Genomic DNA, 15,367 nt, shown 5'->3' on the forward strand with positions numbered 1-15,367 from the left:
CTCTGCATGCCAGCTAAGGGGTCTGGCTTAGAAGATCCTTAGGGCGCCTTCTGACCCTGAGTGTCTGGGTATCTCAGAGGTGTGAGTGCTCCCACCTCAGAGTGAAGAGTAATCATCTGGGAGGGCCCACAGTGTGAATTGGTGTTGGTGTCAAGGGTGCTGGGCTGCTAACCCACATTTTGTGCCTAGATCTGGGACATCAAGGATTACTGCGTATTCACTGACAAGTGGTCACCTCAATCCAGTGGAACAAACAAGTTCCAGTTCTTAATTCCTGAACGGGTCCAGATCAACCTCCCACGCTACATCCCCTTGCAGGAGAAAGAGGTAGGAAGATTACTGGAGGAATTTGAACCACACTAATGAGCTGGGGCCATGTTCTCTTACTGAGATTCTGAGTCTTTCATGTTTCTTGTTCAAGGTAGTCTGGTTGATATGGAAAAGTTTTTGTTAGCCAGAAGTCACCATTACCCAGTAAAACGCGAGTCTATACACACCAAATATACCCACGTCCACCCACATGCTCGTGAACGCACGCACACACACACACACACACACACACACACACACACACACCTTCTGAGGGCTTTAATCTTTGTAATGAGGGCCCTGCAGCCATGAATTCTTTTTAAAATAATGACAATATTTGGGGCAGCTGGCTGGCTCAGTGGGTAGAGCATGCGACGTTTGATCTCAGGGTTGTAAGTTTGAGCCCAATGTTAGGTGCAGAGATTACGTAAAAATCAAATCTTTAAGAAAATAATGAAAATATCTAGGTATTTTCTTGAGTAGGTAATATATTTACATAGTTCAAAAATCACTTGCTATTTCCCTAATGACTAATGTTATCAGGAAAATGCAAATTAAAACCACAATGTGATACCACTCCACATCCGCCAGAATGACTAAGACTAAAAAGATGGGCAATCCCAAATGTTGGCAAGGATGTAGGTCCACTGAAATTTCTATTGCTGGCAGGAATGTAAATTGGTATAATCACTTTGGGGAACTGTTTGGCAGTAACTTCTAGAACTGAATATATGTCTACACTATGATCCAGCAATTCCACTTCTAGGTTTAGACACCAGAGAAGCCTATGCTCTAAATGATAATGAATAAAAACATGGATAGAATTACCATTTGTAATAACTCTACATATGAAAGAACCCAAATGCCCATCAACGTAGACTGGAAAAATACATTGCACTATGCACACTGTACAGAATAATATCGGGCATTAGAAATGAATGATTTGCAACTATTTATTACCAAATGGGTAGTTATTTGAACAATGTAAGTGAAAGAAGTCAGACACTAAGTATATATGGTAGGTTTTATCGTTCCATCTATATAAAGCACAAAAACAGACAAAACAAAGGTACCCCATTAGAAGTGATTACTTTTGTGTGAGGCATGGAGTGGCTGGAAGGAGTCATGAGGGGGGCTTTGGGGCTGACAATGCTCTGTTTCATAATCTGGGTCTGGCCATGCAGCTGTGTTCAGCTTGTAAAAATTTATACAGTGGCACATTTATGACATGTATGCTTTTCTATATGTATGTTATACATCAACAAAGATTTAAAAACTCAGGGAGTAGAAAAGGCTTATGGTGAGGACTCTTCATCCTACTCCTGTTCCCACCAAAACCAGTTCTTCTTGTTTCACTTCTATTGATTTTTGGTGATTCTTCCAGTATTTATTTATCCAAACAGAAATGTGCAAAGTTCTTTCCTCCTTATTTTTACGTGAAGGTAGCATACCATACACACTGGTGCTCACCTTGCTTTTCTTATTCCATAATATATCCTGGAGATCTTTGCATAGAAGTACATTATTCTTTATAGCTGTGCAGTAAGCCATAGGATATATTAATGATATAATTCCCTTTGAAGGGAAATTGAGGTTGTTTTCAGTCTTTTTTTCTTAAAAGTGAATAGTGGATGTTGTTTCCTATGTGTGAAAAATATGTCTGAAGCATAGATTCCTAGAAGTCAGATTTCTAGGTCAAGGGCTTGTATGCATTTGCGGTTTTGATAAATATCTTGCACTCTTAGGTGCCTTTTGAGTCTCTGCACAAAGATGCTAGATCTAGTCTGGTTTCAGTAAGAAGAAAATTTTACTGCATTCAAATCTGTTGGGAATCAGTCACCCATCGGTTCAATAGATGAGGAATCTGTAATGTTAATATAACCATTTTCATAACAACAGTATGTGCCATTTATTTTTAAAAAAGATTTTATTTATTTATTTATTTGAGAGAGAGAGAGCACGAGTGGAGGGGGGCAGGGACAGAGGGAGAGGGAGAAGCAAACTCGCTACTAAGCAGGGAGGCCTGACATGGGGCTCGATCCCAGGACCCCAAGATCATAACCTGAGCTGAAGGCCACTGCTTAACTGACTAAGCCACCCAGGCGCCCAATAAGTGTCATTTATTTACTGCTTACTGTGTTTCAAAGATTGTGATAAGGGCTTTTAGGTATTCTCTCATTGACTCTCCATGATAGCTCTGTGAGGGAGAGGTTACTTTTCAGATGAGGAATATAAAACTGAAGAGCTGGAGGGACCTGTCTTAAGTTCACACAACTGCCGATGTTGGATCTGGGAGTAAGTCCAAGTCTGTCTGATGGCAAAACCTGTGCTCCTGACCATGTTATAATGATATATTTTAAACAAATTGGGATTATATTGTATGTACCTAGAATTTCCTATATTCTCAAACATTCTTAAAGATCAGACTTTCTAATGATTAAGTCATATTTGCTTTATAGAGATACAATCATTTATTTAACTTATTGTCAGACATTAGATCAGTTTTTAAATTTTTCATTATCAAAAAAGTGATAGAAAATGGATAAATTCTTAGATATGAATTACCAGAGTGGGCTCAAAAAGAAATAGAAAATCTAAAGAAATAGAAAATTTGAATATCACAAGTAAAGAGATTGAATTAGTAATAAAACTTCCCACAAAGAAAAGCCCAGGTACAGATGACTTTACTGGTGAATTCTACTAAATAATTAAAGAAGAATTAATGTCAATTCCTCAAGAATTCTTGCCAAAGAGTTTTCTATGAGGCCAATATTACCTTGATACTATATCCAGACAAGGACATCATAAGAAAATAAAACTACATCTCTTGTGAATATAGATGCAAATATCATCAATAAAATACTAGAAAATTGAATCCAACATCATATGAAAAGGATTACATAGCATGGCTAAGTGAGGCTTCCCTAGAATGCAAGGTTGGTTTAATATCCAAAATCAGGGGCTCATGGGTGGCACAGCGGTTAAGCGTCTGCCTTCGGCTCAGGGCATGATCCCAGCGTTATGGGATCGAGCCCCACATCAGGCTTCTCTGCTATGAGCCTGCTTCTTCCTCTCCCACTCCCCCTGCTTGTGTTCCCTCTCTCGCTGGCTGTCTCTATCTCTGTCAAATAAATAAATAAAAAATCTTTAAGAAAATATCCAAAATCAATTAATGTAATACACCATATTACATGAATAAGAACAAAAGACACATAATCATCTCAGTAGATGCAGAAACAGCATTTGAGAAAATCCAACACCCTTTCCTGATAAAAATGTTCAATCAACAAGGAGTAGAAGGGAACTTCCTCAACTTGGTAAAGTCCATCTGCAAAAAGCAGCTACTATCATATTTAATGGTGAAAGATCAAACTTTTTCCTCCTAAGATCAGGAACAAGATGAGGATGTCTGCTCTTGCCATTCCTACTAATGTTTTACCAGAAGGGCAAGTAGGCAAGAAAATGAAATAAAAGGCATCCAGCTTACAATAGCATCAAAAAGAATAAAACATTGAGAAATGAGTTTACAAAAGTAGTGCGAAACTTGTTTTATGAAAACTTCAGATCGCTGTTGAAAAAAATTGAAGACAACCTAAATAAATGTAAAAATAGCCCTTGTTCATGGATTGGAAGATTTAATCTTGTTAATATAGCAGTTTTTGCCAAATTGATTCAATGTAATCTATCAAAATCCCAGCTTCTTATTTTACAGAAATTGATAAACTGATTCTAGAATTCATATGGAAATACAAGTGACCTAGAATGGTTCAAAAATCTTGAAAAAGAACAGAGTTGGAAAACTCACACTTCCCAACTTCAAAACTTACTCTGAAGCTACAGTGAAAACAGTGTTGTACTCGCATTAGGGTGGACATACAGGTCAATAAAATAAAATTAAGCGTGGAAAAATAAACTTTCACATTTATGGTCAATTGATTTTTTGGCAAAGGTGCCAAAACAATCAAATGGAGGGAAGAATAGCCTTTTAAACAATGATGCTGGGAAAACTGCATATCCACACAAGAAGAATGAACATATAACATAGAGAAGAACATACCTCACAACATATATAAAAATTAACTTCAGTGGTCATGGACCTAAATGGAAGAGTTAAAATTATAAGACTCCTAGAAGAAAGCATAGGAAGAAATCTGCATGACTCTGGGTTAGGCAATATTTCTTAAATATGATGCAAAATCACAAGCAAAAAAAGGAACAAATAAATCGAATTTTGTCAAATTTAAAAATTTTCAGCCTGCAAAAGACACCATTAAGAAAGGGAAAAGCTGGGACGCCTGGGTGGCGCAGTCGTTAGGCGTCTGCCTTCCGCTCAGGGCGCGATCCTGGTGTTCTGGGATCGAGCCCCACGTCAGGCTCCTCTGCTGGGAGCCTGCTTCTTCCTATCCCACTCCCCCTGCTTGTGTTCCCTCTCTCGCTGGCTGTATCTCTGTCAAATAAATAAATTTAAAAAAATCTTTAAGAAAGGGAAAAGCTAACGTATAGAATAGAAGAGAATATTTGCAAATCATGTATATGGTAAAAACTAGTATCCAGACTATTCGAAGAATTCTTACACATCAACAATAAAAAGACAAATAACCCAAATAAAAATGGGCAAAGGATACATAGACATTTCTTCAAGAAGATACACAGATCACCAATAAGTATATGAAAAGATGCTGAACATCATTAGGAATTAGGGAAATTCGTATCAAAACCATAACGAGATCCCACTTCACACTCATTAGGATGGCTGTAGATAATAAATGTCGGCCAAGATGTGGGTAAGTTGGAACTCTCACACATTGCTGGTAAGAACATAAGGTGGGTATAGCCACTTTGGAAAACAGTTTAACAGTTTCTTCGAAAGCTAAACACAGAGTTACCAGATGACCCAGCAATACACCCAAGAGAAATGAAGACACGTCCACACAAAATCTTATATGTGGGTGTTTATAGCAACATTAGTTGTAATAACCAAAAAGTGAAAACAACCCACGTATCCACAATGGATGAATGGATAAGTAATGTAATAAAGTACCGACACCCACTATAGCACCATGGACCTTGAAAACATGCTACGTGAAAGAAGCCAGCCACAAAAAACCGCATATTGTCTGATTCTACTTACACCATGAAATGACCTAAAATTGATCACGATGGTGGTTGCAAACTCTGTGAATATACTAAACACCACCGAAGCAAGCACTTGAAATGGGTAAATTGTATGTGAATTGTATTTCAATAAAGCTGTGTTTAAAAGCTATAAAAATGATAGAGCAATTTTTCTTTTTCACCAATCTTTTTGTTGTTGTTCGTAGTTGTTCATCTGCACATCTGGTAGTTTATCTCATGAAAATAGTTTGTAAAACAACATAAATCTTCCCAAAGCCTTTAATGTGTACTGCCAAACTGCACTCCAGAAGGTTTATAGAGTTTTGCACTTCTAGTATTTTGCTTTATCCTTGCCAGCATAAAGTATTGATTAGTAGCGGTATTCATCCAAGTGAGGGTTCCTTGGGCTGCTAGAGTGCCTTGCTTATAGAAGGCGTTCGGTAAATAAATGTTTGAAGTGAAAAAACCTTTTGGCTGATTTTTAAATGCAAACGGTTTCCTTTGATTTTAATGAAGATATCTTTGCTTATTAGTGATATTGACATCTTATTTTGTTGGTCATGTATAGTTTTGTGAATTGTCTCTTTATGTCCTCTGTCCATTCCTCTATTGTGGTAACCATCTTTTATAAGTGATGTATAATCATTTTTAAACATATTAAAAATATTAACTTACTATCTGTCTGTGTATTGCCAGTATTTCCCCCCAATTGGTCATTTGCCTTTTAATTTTATTTATGACGATTTTAAAATTACAGTTTTTTTGGGGGGGTCAAATCAATTTTTCTTCCCATTGTGGTATTTCCCATTGTCAATCACTTTCTTATTCAGAGGTAAGCTAAATACTCATATTTTCTTTTACATGTTTTGCGGTTTTATTAAAAAGAATTCTTTGATCCTTTTAGTGTTTCTTTAGTTGTTTTTTAAAAATTAAAAAAATTTTTTTATTCTAAGTAGGCTCCATGCCCAACATGGGGCTCGAACTCCCAACTGTGGGATCAAGAGTTGTATGTTTGCCAACTGAGCCAGCTAGGTGCCTACCATTTCTTTAGTTGTAAGAAACACAACAATGATTGAAGTTTCTCTTGATAGTTTATCAGGTATTCCAGCACTGTTTATGGGTCATGCTCTCTATTACCACAAATTTTCCTGCCACTCTTACATATGGATGTTTTATGTAAATGTATGTTGGTTTCTGAGCTTTCTATCATCCCCCATTGTTCTGTTTAAAGTTTTTATATTGTGACTTAACATACTTGAACATGGTAAAAATACATCCCCCTTCAATACTGTTTCATTTAAAAGAATCCTGGTTATTTTTACTCATTTTCCAGTTAAGTAGAGTTCATCCTTTCATAGTGTAATGTGATCTATCACTCCCTTGCTCACCCTGTTCTATTCCCAGTGCCCAGCTGAATAATTTTAGAAGACCCAGGTCTTGTCCTAGCCTCACCACTTTCTAGCTATGTGGCTTTGGGCTCACTTCTCTCCTCTGTGAAATGGTGAGACTCGCCCATCCTGAAGGTTGTTATGATGTTCAAATGGGATAATCTGTATAGATGCAGTTGGTAAACAACATAGCAATATGCAAATGCTTCTTTATGACTTAACCGAAGGGACCAGAGGCAGCCAGAGAAGTGCCAGAACTTACCTAAGTTAATGTGGGAGAATGTCTAGAACTAGAACCCTGGGACATGGGCCAGGGGACTGTGTCCTAGGATCCTTCCAGAGGGCTCTACTAGCTCCAGTATAAGTAGTTCTCCTGTATTTCCCCTGTAGGTTGTGGCTGGCCAGACCATTTCCCTGGTTCCCCCCAAGCTTCTGAATACCTGGAAGGGCCATTTGGATAGTGTGGCAGACATCCTGTATGTGGATAGCTTCCAGCTGGTTATCAGTGCTGGCCAGGACTGTGACGTCAAGGCTTGGAAACTCTCCGGTGACACCATTGGTATGGGTCCTGCTGAAGGTCAGCCATGCTACATGGCCCATCATGGCCCTGTCCCCATTAGAACCTAAGCTGGCATAAACCTTATATCCTGTGGGGTGGGGTTTCAGGCCACAGCAGCTGTCTCTGCTCAAATAGTATCACAGGATTTCTAGTTGTCCATTCAGCAGTCTGTCCATCCATCAACTGTCCATCCACCCACTCACCCACCCACCCAAAATTATTTGCCTGTGTATATTTTTGTGAATCATATATCTGAGAAGGCACATCCCTTTCTCTTTTTAAAAATAAATTTATTTGTTGTGTTATAACATGCGTAAAGAAAAGCACACAAACCAAAAGGGTTCAGCTTGTGAATTTTCAGAAAGTAAATACATACCCATATAGCCATCACATAAAAAGCATCTTATACTTTCTTACACTTAGTACTTGCATGGTCTCTCTCTCAGCTCTTCTGCCTGGCCCCCAGCCTGCCTTGTATGGTCACCATATACCCTGGGAAGGCCTGAAGGAAAGAGTTGGTGGGTAGCTGCAGACTTGCCCTGTGGCTGGAACATCCTGGGCTATAATCTGTTATGTCATGTGAGGCTGTTCAAAGTTCACTAAGGACTCATCTGGTTTCTCCTCCTCCACAGAGGGTTCAACCTCCTCTCATTACTCTGTCAGGTTGGAAGCAGCCTTGGTCTCTTGTCTCTTATCAAAGGCTTATTCCTTTCTGAATTAGTTCACCTAGGTTTCCTTGTGTTTTCAGCTCTTATATGGGTAAAAACTTTTTGGCTATTTTAAATTTATTTCTGTTCTCTAATGAAATTCCTCATCTTCTACTTTATATTCTTGAACATTTTGATCAAAGTTATTTTAAAGTCTTTGATAATTCCAATATCTGGTTCACTCCCGGGTCTGTTTCTATTGCCTATCATTTCTGTTGGTTCCAAACATGACAGAGTAACAAGGACTGGATTTACATCTCCACTTTAAATGACTAAAAGGATGAACAAAATATATATAACAGTTTCCAGACATTAGACAGCAGGCAGCAAAGAATAGCAATTCCTGAGGTATAATTTATACTCATATATTATACATAATATAATATACAAAATTAGTGTAAATTATATATAATATATACAAGTATGTCTGTAACATTATAAATTGTATATAATATAGTATAAATAGATGTAATATTATAATATATAATGTATATAAATATTATGAATGTACTTCATGTGTTACAAAAGATAGAAGAAAACCTCAGCATGTTAAAGAGAGAACTGGAATATATGTAAAAAGACCCAAATTGAAATTAAGAAATGAAAAACAATGTCTGAGATAAAAATACACTGGATAGGATTAATAGCAGATTAGATACAACAGAAGAAAAGTTTAGTGACTATGAAGACATAGTAATAGAAACCAAAAAAAAAAGACTGAGTAAGCTGACATCTTAACTATATGACATGATGATTTGGTATATGGGTACATTGTGAAATAATTACCACAATCAAGATAATTATTACATCTATCACCTCACATAGTTACTATTTTTTTTTTTTTTTTGGTGGTGAGAACACTTAATATCTACTCTTAGCAAATTTCAAGTGGGCAATATAGTATCATTAACTGTAGTCACCATGCTGTACATTAGATCCCCGGAATTTAATTCACCTTATAACTGAAAGTTTGTACCCTTTGCCAACATGACTTTTCAACCTATCTCTGTCCTTATATTTAAATGTGCCTCTTTTGAAGAGCATTATATTGAGTCTTATTTTTTTCACCCTGACAACCTTTGCCTTTTAATTGGATATTTAGTCCATTCAAATATTAATGAAATTACTTATATGGTTTAAGTCTATCATCTTGATATCTGTTTTCTGTTCTTCCTTCATTCTTCTTTTTCTGCCTTCTTTTGGATTAATCAAGTATTTAAAACAATTATCTTGTTTTATTCCTTTATTAGCTTTTTAATTGTTTTTATATTATCCTTTAGTGGTTACCCTAGAGATTATAATATGCACTCTTGACCTGATACCACTTCTTGTGCAAGAATCTTACTTTCTTCTTCCCACCACTCCTTCCTTCATTCACTCTCTCTCTCAAATAAATAAATAAAATCTTAAAAAAAAGAAAAGACTCAATCACTTAACTGACTGAGCCACCCAGGCATCCCTGCTAGTGATTAATTCTTTAAGCTTTTATTTATCTGAAAACATCTTTATTTTGCCTTAAAATGTTAAGACTATTTTACTGGGCATAGAATTCTCAGCTGGAAGTTTATTTTCTTTCAGTACTTAAAAAAAAGATTTTTCCATCATCTCTGGCTTCTGTATTTTCTTTTGAAAAGTCAGTTGTAAGTTGACGCTTTATTTAATTTTTTTTTTTTTTTGAGAGAGAGAGAGTATGTGTGAGTGGGGTGGGGTGAGGAGGGGCAGAGGGAGACGGAGAGAATCTTAAGCAGAATCCACTTAGGCAGACTCCAACATGGGGCTCGATCTCATGACCCTGAGATCACGACCTGAGCCGAAATCAAGAATCTGTCGCTTACCCGACTGAGCCACCCAGAGGTTGATACTTTGAAGGTAATTTTTCTTTTTTCTCTGTCTGCTTTTGGTTTTCAGCAGTTTGACTATGATGTGCCGAAGTGTGGTTTTATTTGTGTTTATACTGCTTGGAGTCACTGATCTTTTTTAACCTGTGGGTTGCTATTTTTCATCAATTTTAAAAAATTGTCAAACATCATCTTCTCAGTACTGCTTTTACCCATCCTCTCTCTCCTCCCGTTGTGGGGTTCCAGTTACATGTATGTTAGAACATTGACTCTGTCCCATGTATCTCTCATACTCTGCTCTGTTCTGTTTTGTTGTTGTTGTTGTTTCCAATCTCTGCGTTCCAGTTTGGATATTTTCTGCTGACCTGCCTTCCAATTCATTAATCTTGCCTTCTTCTGTATGCAGCCTGCTATTAAATCCATTCAGTTAATTCTTAATTTTGTTTTTGGTTTTTTGGTTTTTTTTTTTAGTTCTGAAATACCCATTTGGTTCTTTCCTATAGAATCCAAATCATTGTTGAAATTCTCCTTCTTTTCCTTCCCTTTGTTCATATTTTCCATTATTTCATTTAACTATTTACAATAGTTATTTTAAAGTTTTATTTGATGACTCCAACGTCAGAATTCTCTGTGGGTCCGATTCTTATGCCTATTTCTTCTTTTTAGGTTATACTTTTCTGTCCTGTAACTTCAGGTTATACTTTTATGTTATACTTTCCTCTCTTTTTACATGTTATATGCATAAAAAAAATTCATCCCTCCAAAATCCCCCAAAACAACAACACCTCCCCCGCCCACCACCAAAACCCAAACCCAAACCCAAACTAAAACCAAATCTAAAATGAAACCCCAGACTTTGGACTTTGTATAGAAGAACCACAGAGACCAAAATTTGCATGATTTCCCTCCAGTGCCTGTGCTGGTTCCTCTCTATGGGGCTGTTCATCTCACTGCTGTCAGGAACTGAGCTGGGTTGGGTCTGGACTGCAGCTTTCGGTAGACTCAGTTTGCTTCTGTTTTCCATTGTGACGTCTGTCTCCAGGGTGAAGTCTGTTGTGTTTGTTAAAAGGCTTCCTCCTCTAGTGGGACTTTGTCTCCCATGAACCTCATTCTATCTGTCTAGCCCAACTTCCAGGCCCTCAGCTCCCCCAGTGCTCAGCAAATGTCTGTGGAAAACACAGCGATGTGTATGGAACTCCATTAGACTTGATCCATCCTGCCAGCCAGAATGGCTCTCAGAAGCTTGGGCAGTTTCTCTTCCTTCCAGTAGCTTCCTTTGTCTAAGCCCACCCGCAGACTCAGAAAATGCTCCCAGAGAAGGAAGCAGCCCTCATTTTCAGGTCTTCTTGGAAGGACTCTTCCCTTTCTGTAATTTTAGTTCATCTGCTCTCTTTCACTTCTACACCTCTCCGATGACTTTTTAAAGTAGGATTTTTTACTATATTTTTTTTAAATTCTAAAAAATCTGCAGCAGGAGAATGGCCTACTACTAGCTATGCCCTGCCCCAAAGCCGGACTCATGCTTCTCTGTTCTCACTCCCTGCTTTCCCCTCCAGCCCTGTTCCTCCCCAGCGCCGCCCCAACCTCACATCTGATGGACACCCGATCATTTTGTGCCATTGCTACTTTCTTTTTTTTTTTTTTTAAAGATTTATTTATGTATTTATTTGACAATGAGAGAGACAGCTAGAGAAAGAGGGAACACAAGCAGGGGGAGTGGGAGAGGAAGAAGCAGGCTCCCAGCAGAGGAGCCTGATGTGGGGCTCGATCCCATAACGCCGGGATCACGCCCTGAGCTGAAGGCAGACGCTTAACGACTGAGCCACCCAGGCGCCCCCCATTGCTACTTTCTACACGAGCTACGTAAGCCCACCCGAGGATCACTGTCATCGCCACAGTGCCCTTTCCATCTCAGCCTACATGCGGGGCAGGATGCTTTGGCCTTTGCTCCAAGTATACTCTAGGGCTAGTGTCTGGTTCCTTCGGGTATTTGTTGAGTAGCCAGCATAATGCCTGGCACGTGGTAAGCATCCAGAGGTGTAGGCCAAGGGTAAGGGGTTGCTAGCTGACTCCTGAGGGGGGAGGGTGAAGGGCAGAAGGATCAGAGGAGGGGAGGTAGTCCAGTTCTTGTTACTGAGCTGGGTCTGGTTAAATCACAGGGACGTTTGGCCTGAGTGTTTGGAAAAGGTTGGAGGGTGTTCAGATGGTCGGTGATCTTGAAGTGAGAAAAAGCTCAGAGGAGGCCGACTCTACAGACACGGCCCAGAAGGTCTTCCGTCCAGAGTTGCAGTGAGTTATCACAGCCCCCCTGCTCTTTGCCGGCCCAAGGAGGGGGATGCTGGGAGCCTCCCCAGGTCCTGGGCAGCCTCATCTGGGCTGGGTAGTGCCGGACATCTCTGGGGAGGACCCTCAGAAGGCCACAGTCTTGGGACCTGCAGGACACTGGACCGTACAGGCGGCAGCTGTGGCCTAGGAGCCCAGCTCAGCCGAAAGTTTGAGTGGCACAAACCAGCAGGAAATATAAAAATGCAGGCCCTTCGATGGGCCCCCGCCCCAGAGCCAGGTCCAGATCAGCCAGGGCTGGCTCCCCTGCCCAGGCCATTTCTATGTGGCTAGAGGTCCCTAGGAGGAGAGTGCCCGGGGCTGTGGTCCTGAGCAGAGGCTTGAGTTATTTCCCTGAGCCCCGGGAAAGTCAGGCTGCTGCTTTCCTCTCCGGGTTCCTCCTCCACCCGTGTGCCACTCTCACTCCTGACCGAGTCTCAGATCATGTTGGGTCATTCCGAAAACTGTTTATTGAGGTCCTGCTGACTGCCAGACTCTGTGCTAGGTTCTAGAGATCCAAAACAATCCAGACACAGGTCCTGCCTCCGAGACCTCGCAGTCCCCTCGGGGAGATGGACATGTAAACTCACGGCTGCTGGTTTATGTGATGTGTGATGGGACTGTTAAGAACAGGAATGGCTCAGAGGACAGTCCCCTCATTGGGTGGGTCAAGTAAAAATCTTCATAGGAGAGGAGATTTCTGGAGTTGGGTTTTGATATGTAAGTAGGAGTTTTCCAGGTACCCATCCGGTCCTTGTGGCTCCTCTCCTCTTGTCGAGGTATACATCTTTACAGTCCCGTGTGGGATTAGCAAACAAGGCAGAGGCAGGGTTTCCCTGGGAGGGAGAGGATGTTTAAATATTTCGCAAGGGGAGGCCCAGGTAAGGTCAAGATGGGGTGTTAGGCCTCCATGGGGGAGAGCACAGGGTGGTAGGAAAGGTCACAGGACTTGTCGGGGGTCAGTTTAGTCTGGGCTTTGCTAACGTTCCCTGGACATTTGTTTAATGATGGGCCCTGGGCAGTACAGCCTCAGGGGAGGGATGAGAAGGTTGGGAGAGGCTCGGGCCCAGGAGGGAGAAAGCCTCTCCGGGTCCGTAGGAAGGCTACCCTGCCTTGTGGTATGAGGGCGTCTTATGAAGGAAAGGCCCTCGCGTCAGGGAGGAGCGGGCTCTGGCCGAGGCCCTGGTGTACCAGCGGCGGGAGCAGGTGGCGCTCATGGCTCTCCTGAATGGCAAGGCCAACGCGGAGGCCCAGGCGTGGGCCAAGCTGCAGAAGATCACCCAGACGTCCCCGTGGGCCGGAGAGCGCTCTCCAGAAGACATCGAGCACAGCTGGCACAAGTGGGAGTCCAAGGGCAAGCAGGTGAGGCTGCGGGGGGACCCAGGGCACAGAGGGGCCCGCCACGGTCTGCCCCGAGGCTTCACTCTTGCCCGTGGCGCCCCCAGGTGAGCGAAGTTGTGGGAGCAGCATACAAGCCCAAGGACCGGTCCCAGCGTCACCGACTCCTGTCCACCCACGTGCAGTATGGCTGGATGAAGCACCAGGTGAGGCAGGGCGGGGCTTGCTCCCCGAGGTGCTGGTGCGGGAGGCTGGGGAGCCCCTCTCATCCACAGCCACCCTCGTGCCCCCAGGGCCCTCCAGTCAGGGGCCGGGGAGCGTCAGTCCTTAAACAGAATGCTGGGCCACAGGCAGTTGTGGGAGGAAGCTGGTCTGGCTGGTGCCCTGGACACCAGGCCACGGACACAGGTTTTTGTCTCTGAGGACACCCTCATGGGGCAGATGGCAGGCGGCTCTCCGCAGGCCTGGTACTTCGATCGACTTAAAAGAATTTCCCAGAGTCTGTGGCTATTCGTCTGGCTGTTTGTCCGCCTCCATACCGTGGGCCGCTCCAGAGCAGACACAGGGTCTCCTGGTGCCTCAGGGATGGAAGGAATGGAAGGGCGCTCGGCTTGGGGAAAGAAAAAGGGAGCCGGGGATTTTGCAGGACAGCTTTGAGCCCCATCCTGCCTCTTGCTTGGACAGACTCAAGCCTCTTCCAAAGGCGTTTGCCAATAGAGCTTCCTCCCTCTGTGGTGGGCTCTTGAAGCGAGAGACCCCTTCTGTCCTGGGCTTGGAGAGGTCAGTGCGAAGGGGGGCTGCTCAGCATTCCCGCCTTCTAGAGATGGGCCTCAGAGCGCAGCCTGGTGAGCGCTGACAGGAGAGGTGGGGGCCCCACTCGGGTCCAGCTTGAGGCGTCATTCTAAGATGGGGAGAGTCCGGTGCTGAGCACAAAGTGTTGTTGTCAGCACCAGGAGAAGGGCCAGTGCCAGACCTGGCACACAGTGGGCTTGCAGTGCCAGTGGGCTGTGGTTCTCCGTGAAAACCGTGGTACTCTGGAGACTTCTTTTGTCCAGGAAGACCCCAGGGCCCATCCTTCCTGTGAGGCTGCTCTTGGTCCTGGGTGAACCGCCTGCTGTTTCCCCCCAGATTTCACCTCAGATCTACCAAAGCCTGCACTTCAACAGACTGTCGCCCACCCACACACCTGACCTCCTGCTGCACAACATTCTAGAGCAGCAGGTCCCGCACATCCAGCTGGCAGCCCACGACAGCCACAAGCACCCGGATCCTGAGCGGAGCACCCGCTCGTCTGCCACCTCCCTCTTCCCCAGCGACACCCTCGCCCCGTCAGCCTCAGGCTTGGGTTCCTGGAGTCCGCCTTATCCAGCTCCCCGCATCTCCAGGCCTCCCCCTCAGTCCTGTCCCAGGCGTCCAGGTACATCGTGCAGAGGTCAGCGACCCCCATACCTGTTGCCTCATTCATTGAACTGCTGTCAAGACCTCTGAAGGCCACCCTTCAGTCCTCCATGAAGAAGAGCTACCGCGTCAGGTTCTAAGGCGGCCCATCCTCTCTCCAGTCCTCCAGCGCGAGGCCCAGGCCCATGGGCGTCCTGTCTGTCCCTGGCTTATTACCCCTGCCAGACCCAGAGGATAGAGGCCTTCTTCTATTGACCTCCTTCTTCACCAGAGTCCTGGAGAAGAAAATAAATATTTGCAGATATCGGAGTCCCATAGGCCAGGAGGTTGGGTCGTGTGTCTCTTGTCCCTTAGACACCAGGCTGTGTCTGAGATGGGGCCACGTTCCCCCAA

General features: G+C 42.9%; 1 protein-coding gene across 1 annotated transcript in view; it reads left to right on the forward strand.

The window, feature by feature from the left end:
• Nucleotides 1-15,149, forward strand: part of EFCAB8 (EF-hand calcium binding domain 8) — a 48,024-nt gene extending 32,875 nt beyond the window's left edge. Inside the window, exons 19-24 of the mRNA XM_040638167.1 lie at nucleotides 190-327; nucleotides 7,203-7,371; nucleotides 12,076-12,205; nucleotides 13,396-13,600; nucleotides 13,684-13,782; nucleotides 14,705-15,149. Of these exons, the coding sequence (XP_040494101.1) occupies nucleotides 190-327; nucleotides 7,203-7,371; nucleotides 12,076-12,205; nucleotides 13,396-13,600; nucleotides 13,684-13,782; nucleotides 14,705-15,064 (1,101 nt within the window). The 3' untranslated portion in view covers nucleotides 15,065-15,149. The remainder of the gene's footprint in view (nucleotides 1-189; nucleotides 328-7,202; nucleotides 7,372-12,075; nucleotides 12,206-13,395; nucleotides 13,601-13,683; nucleotides 13,783-14,704) is intronic.
• The last annotated feature ends 218 nt before the right edge of the window (nucleotides 15,150-15,367 follow it).

Source organism: Ursus maritimus, unplaced genomic scaffold (genome assembly GCF_017311325.1).
Source record: "Ursus maritimus isolate PB19 unplaced genomic scaffold, ASM1731132v1 scaffold_22, whole genome shotgun sequence".
Taxonomy (NCBI): Eukaryota; Metazoa; Chordata; class Mammalia; order Carnivora; family Ursidae; genus Ursus; species Ursus maritimus.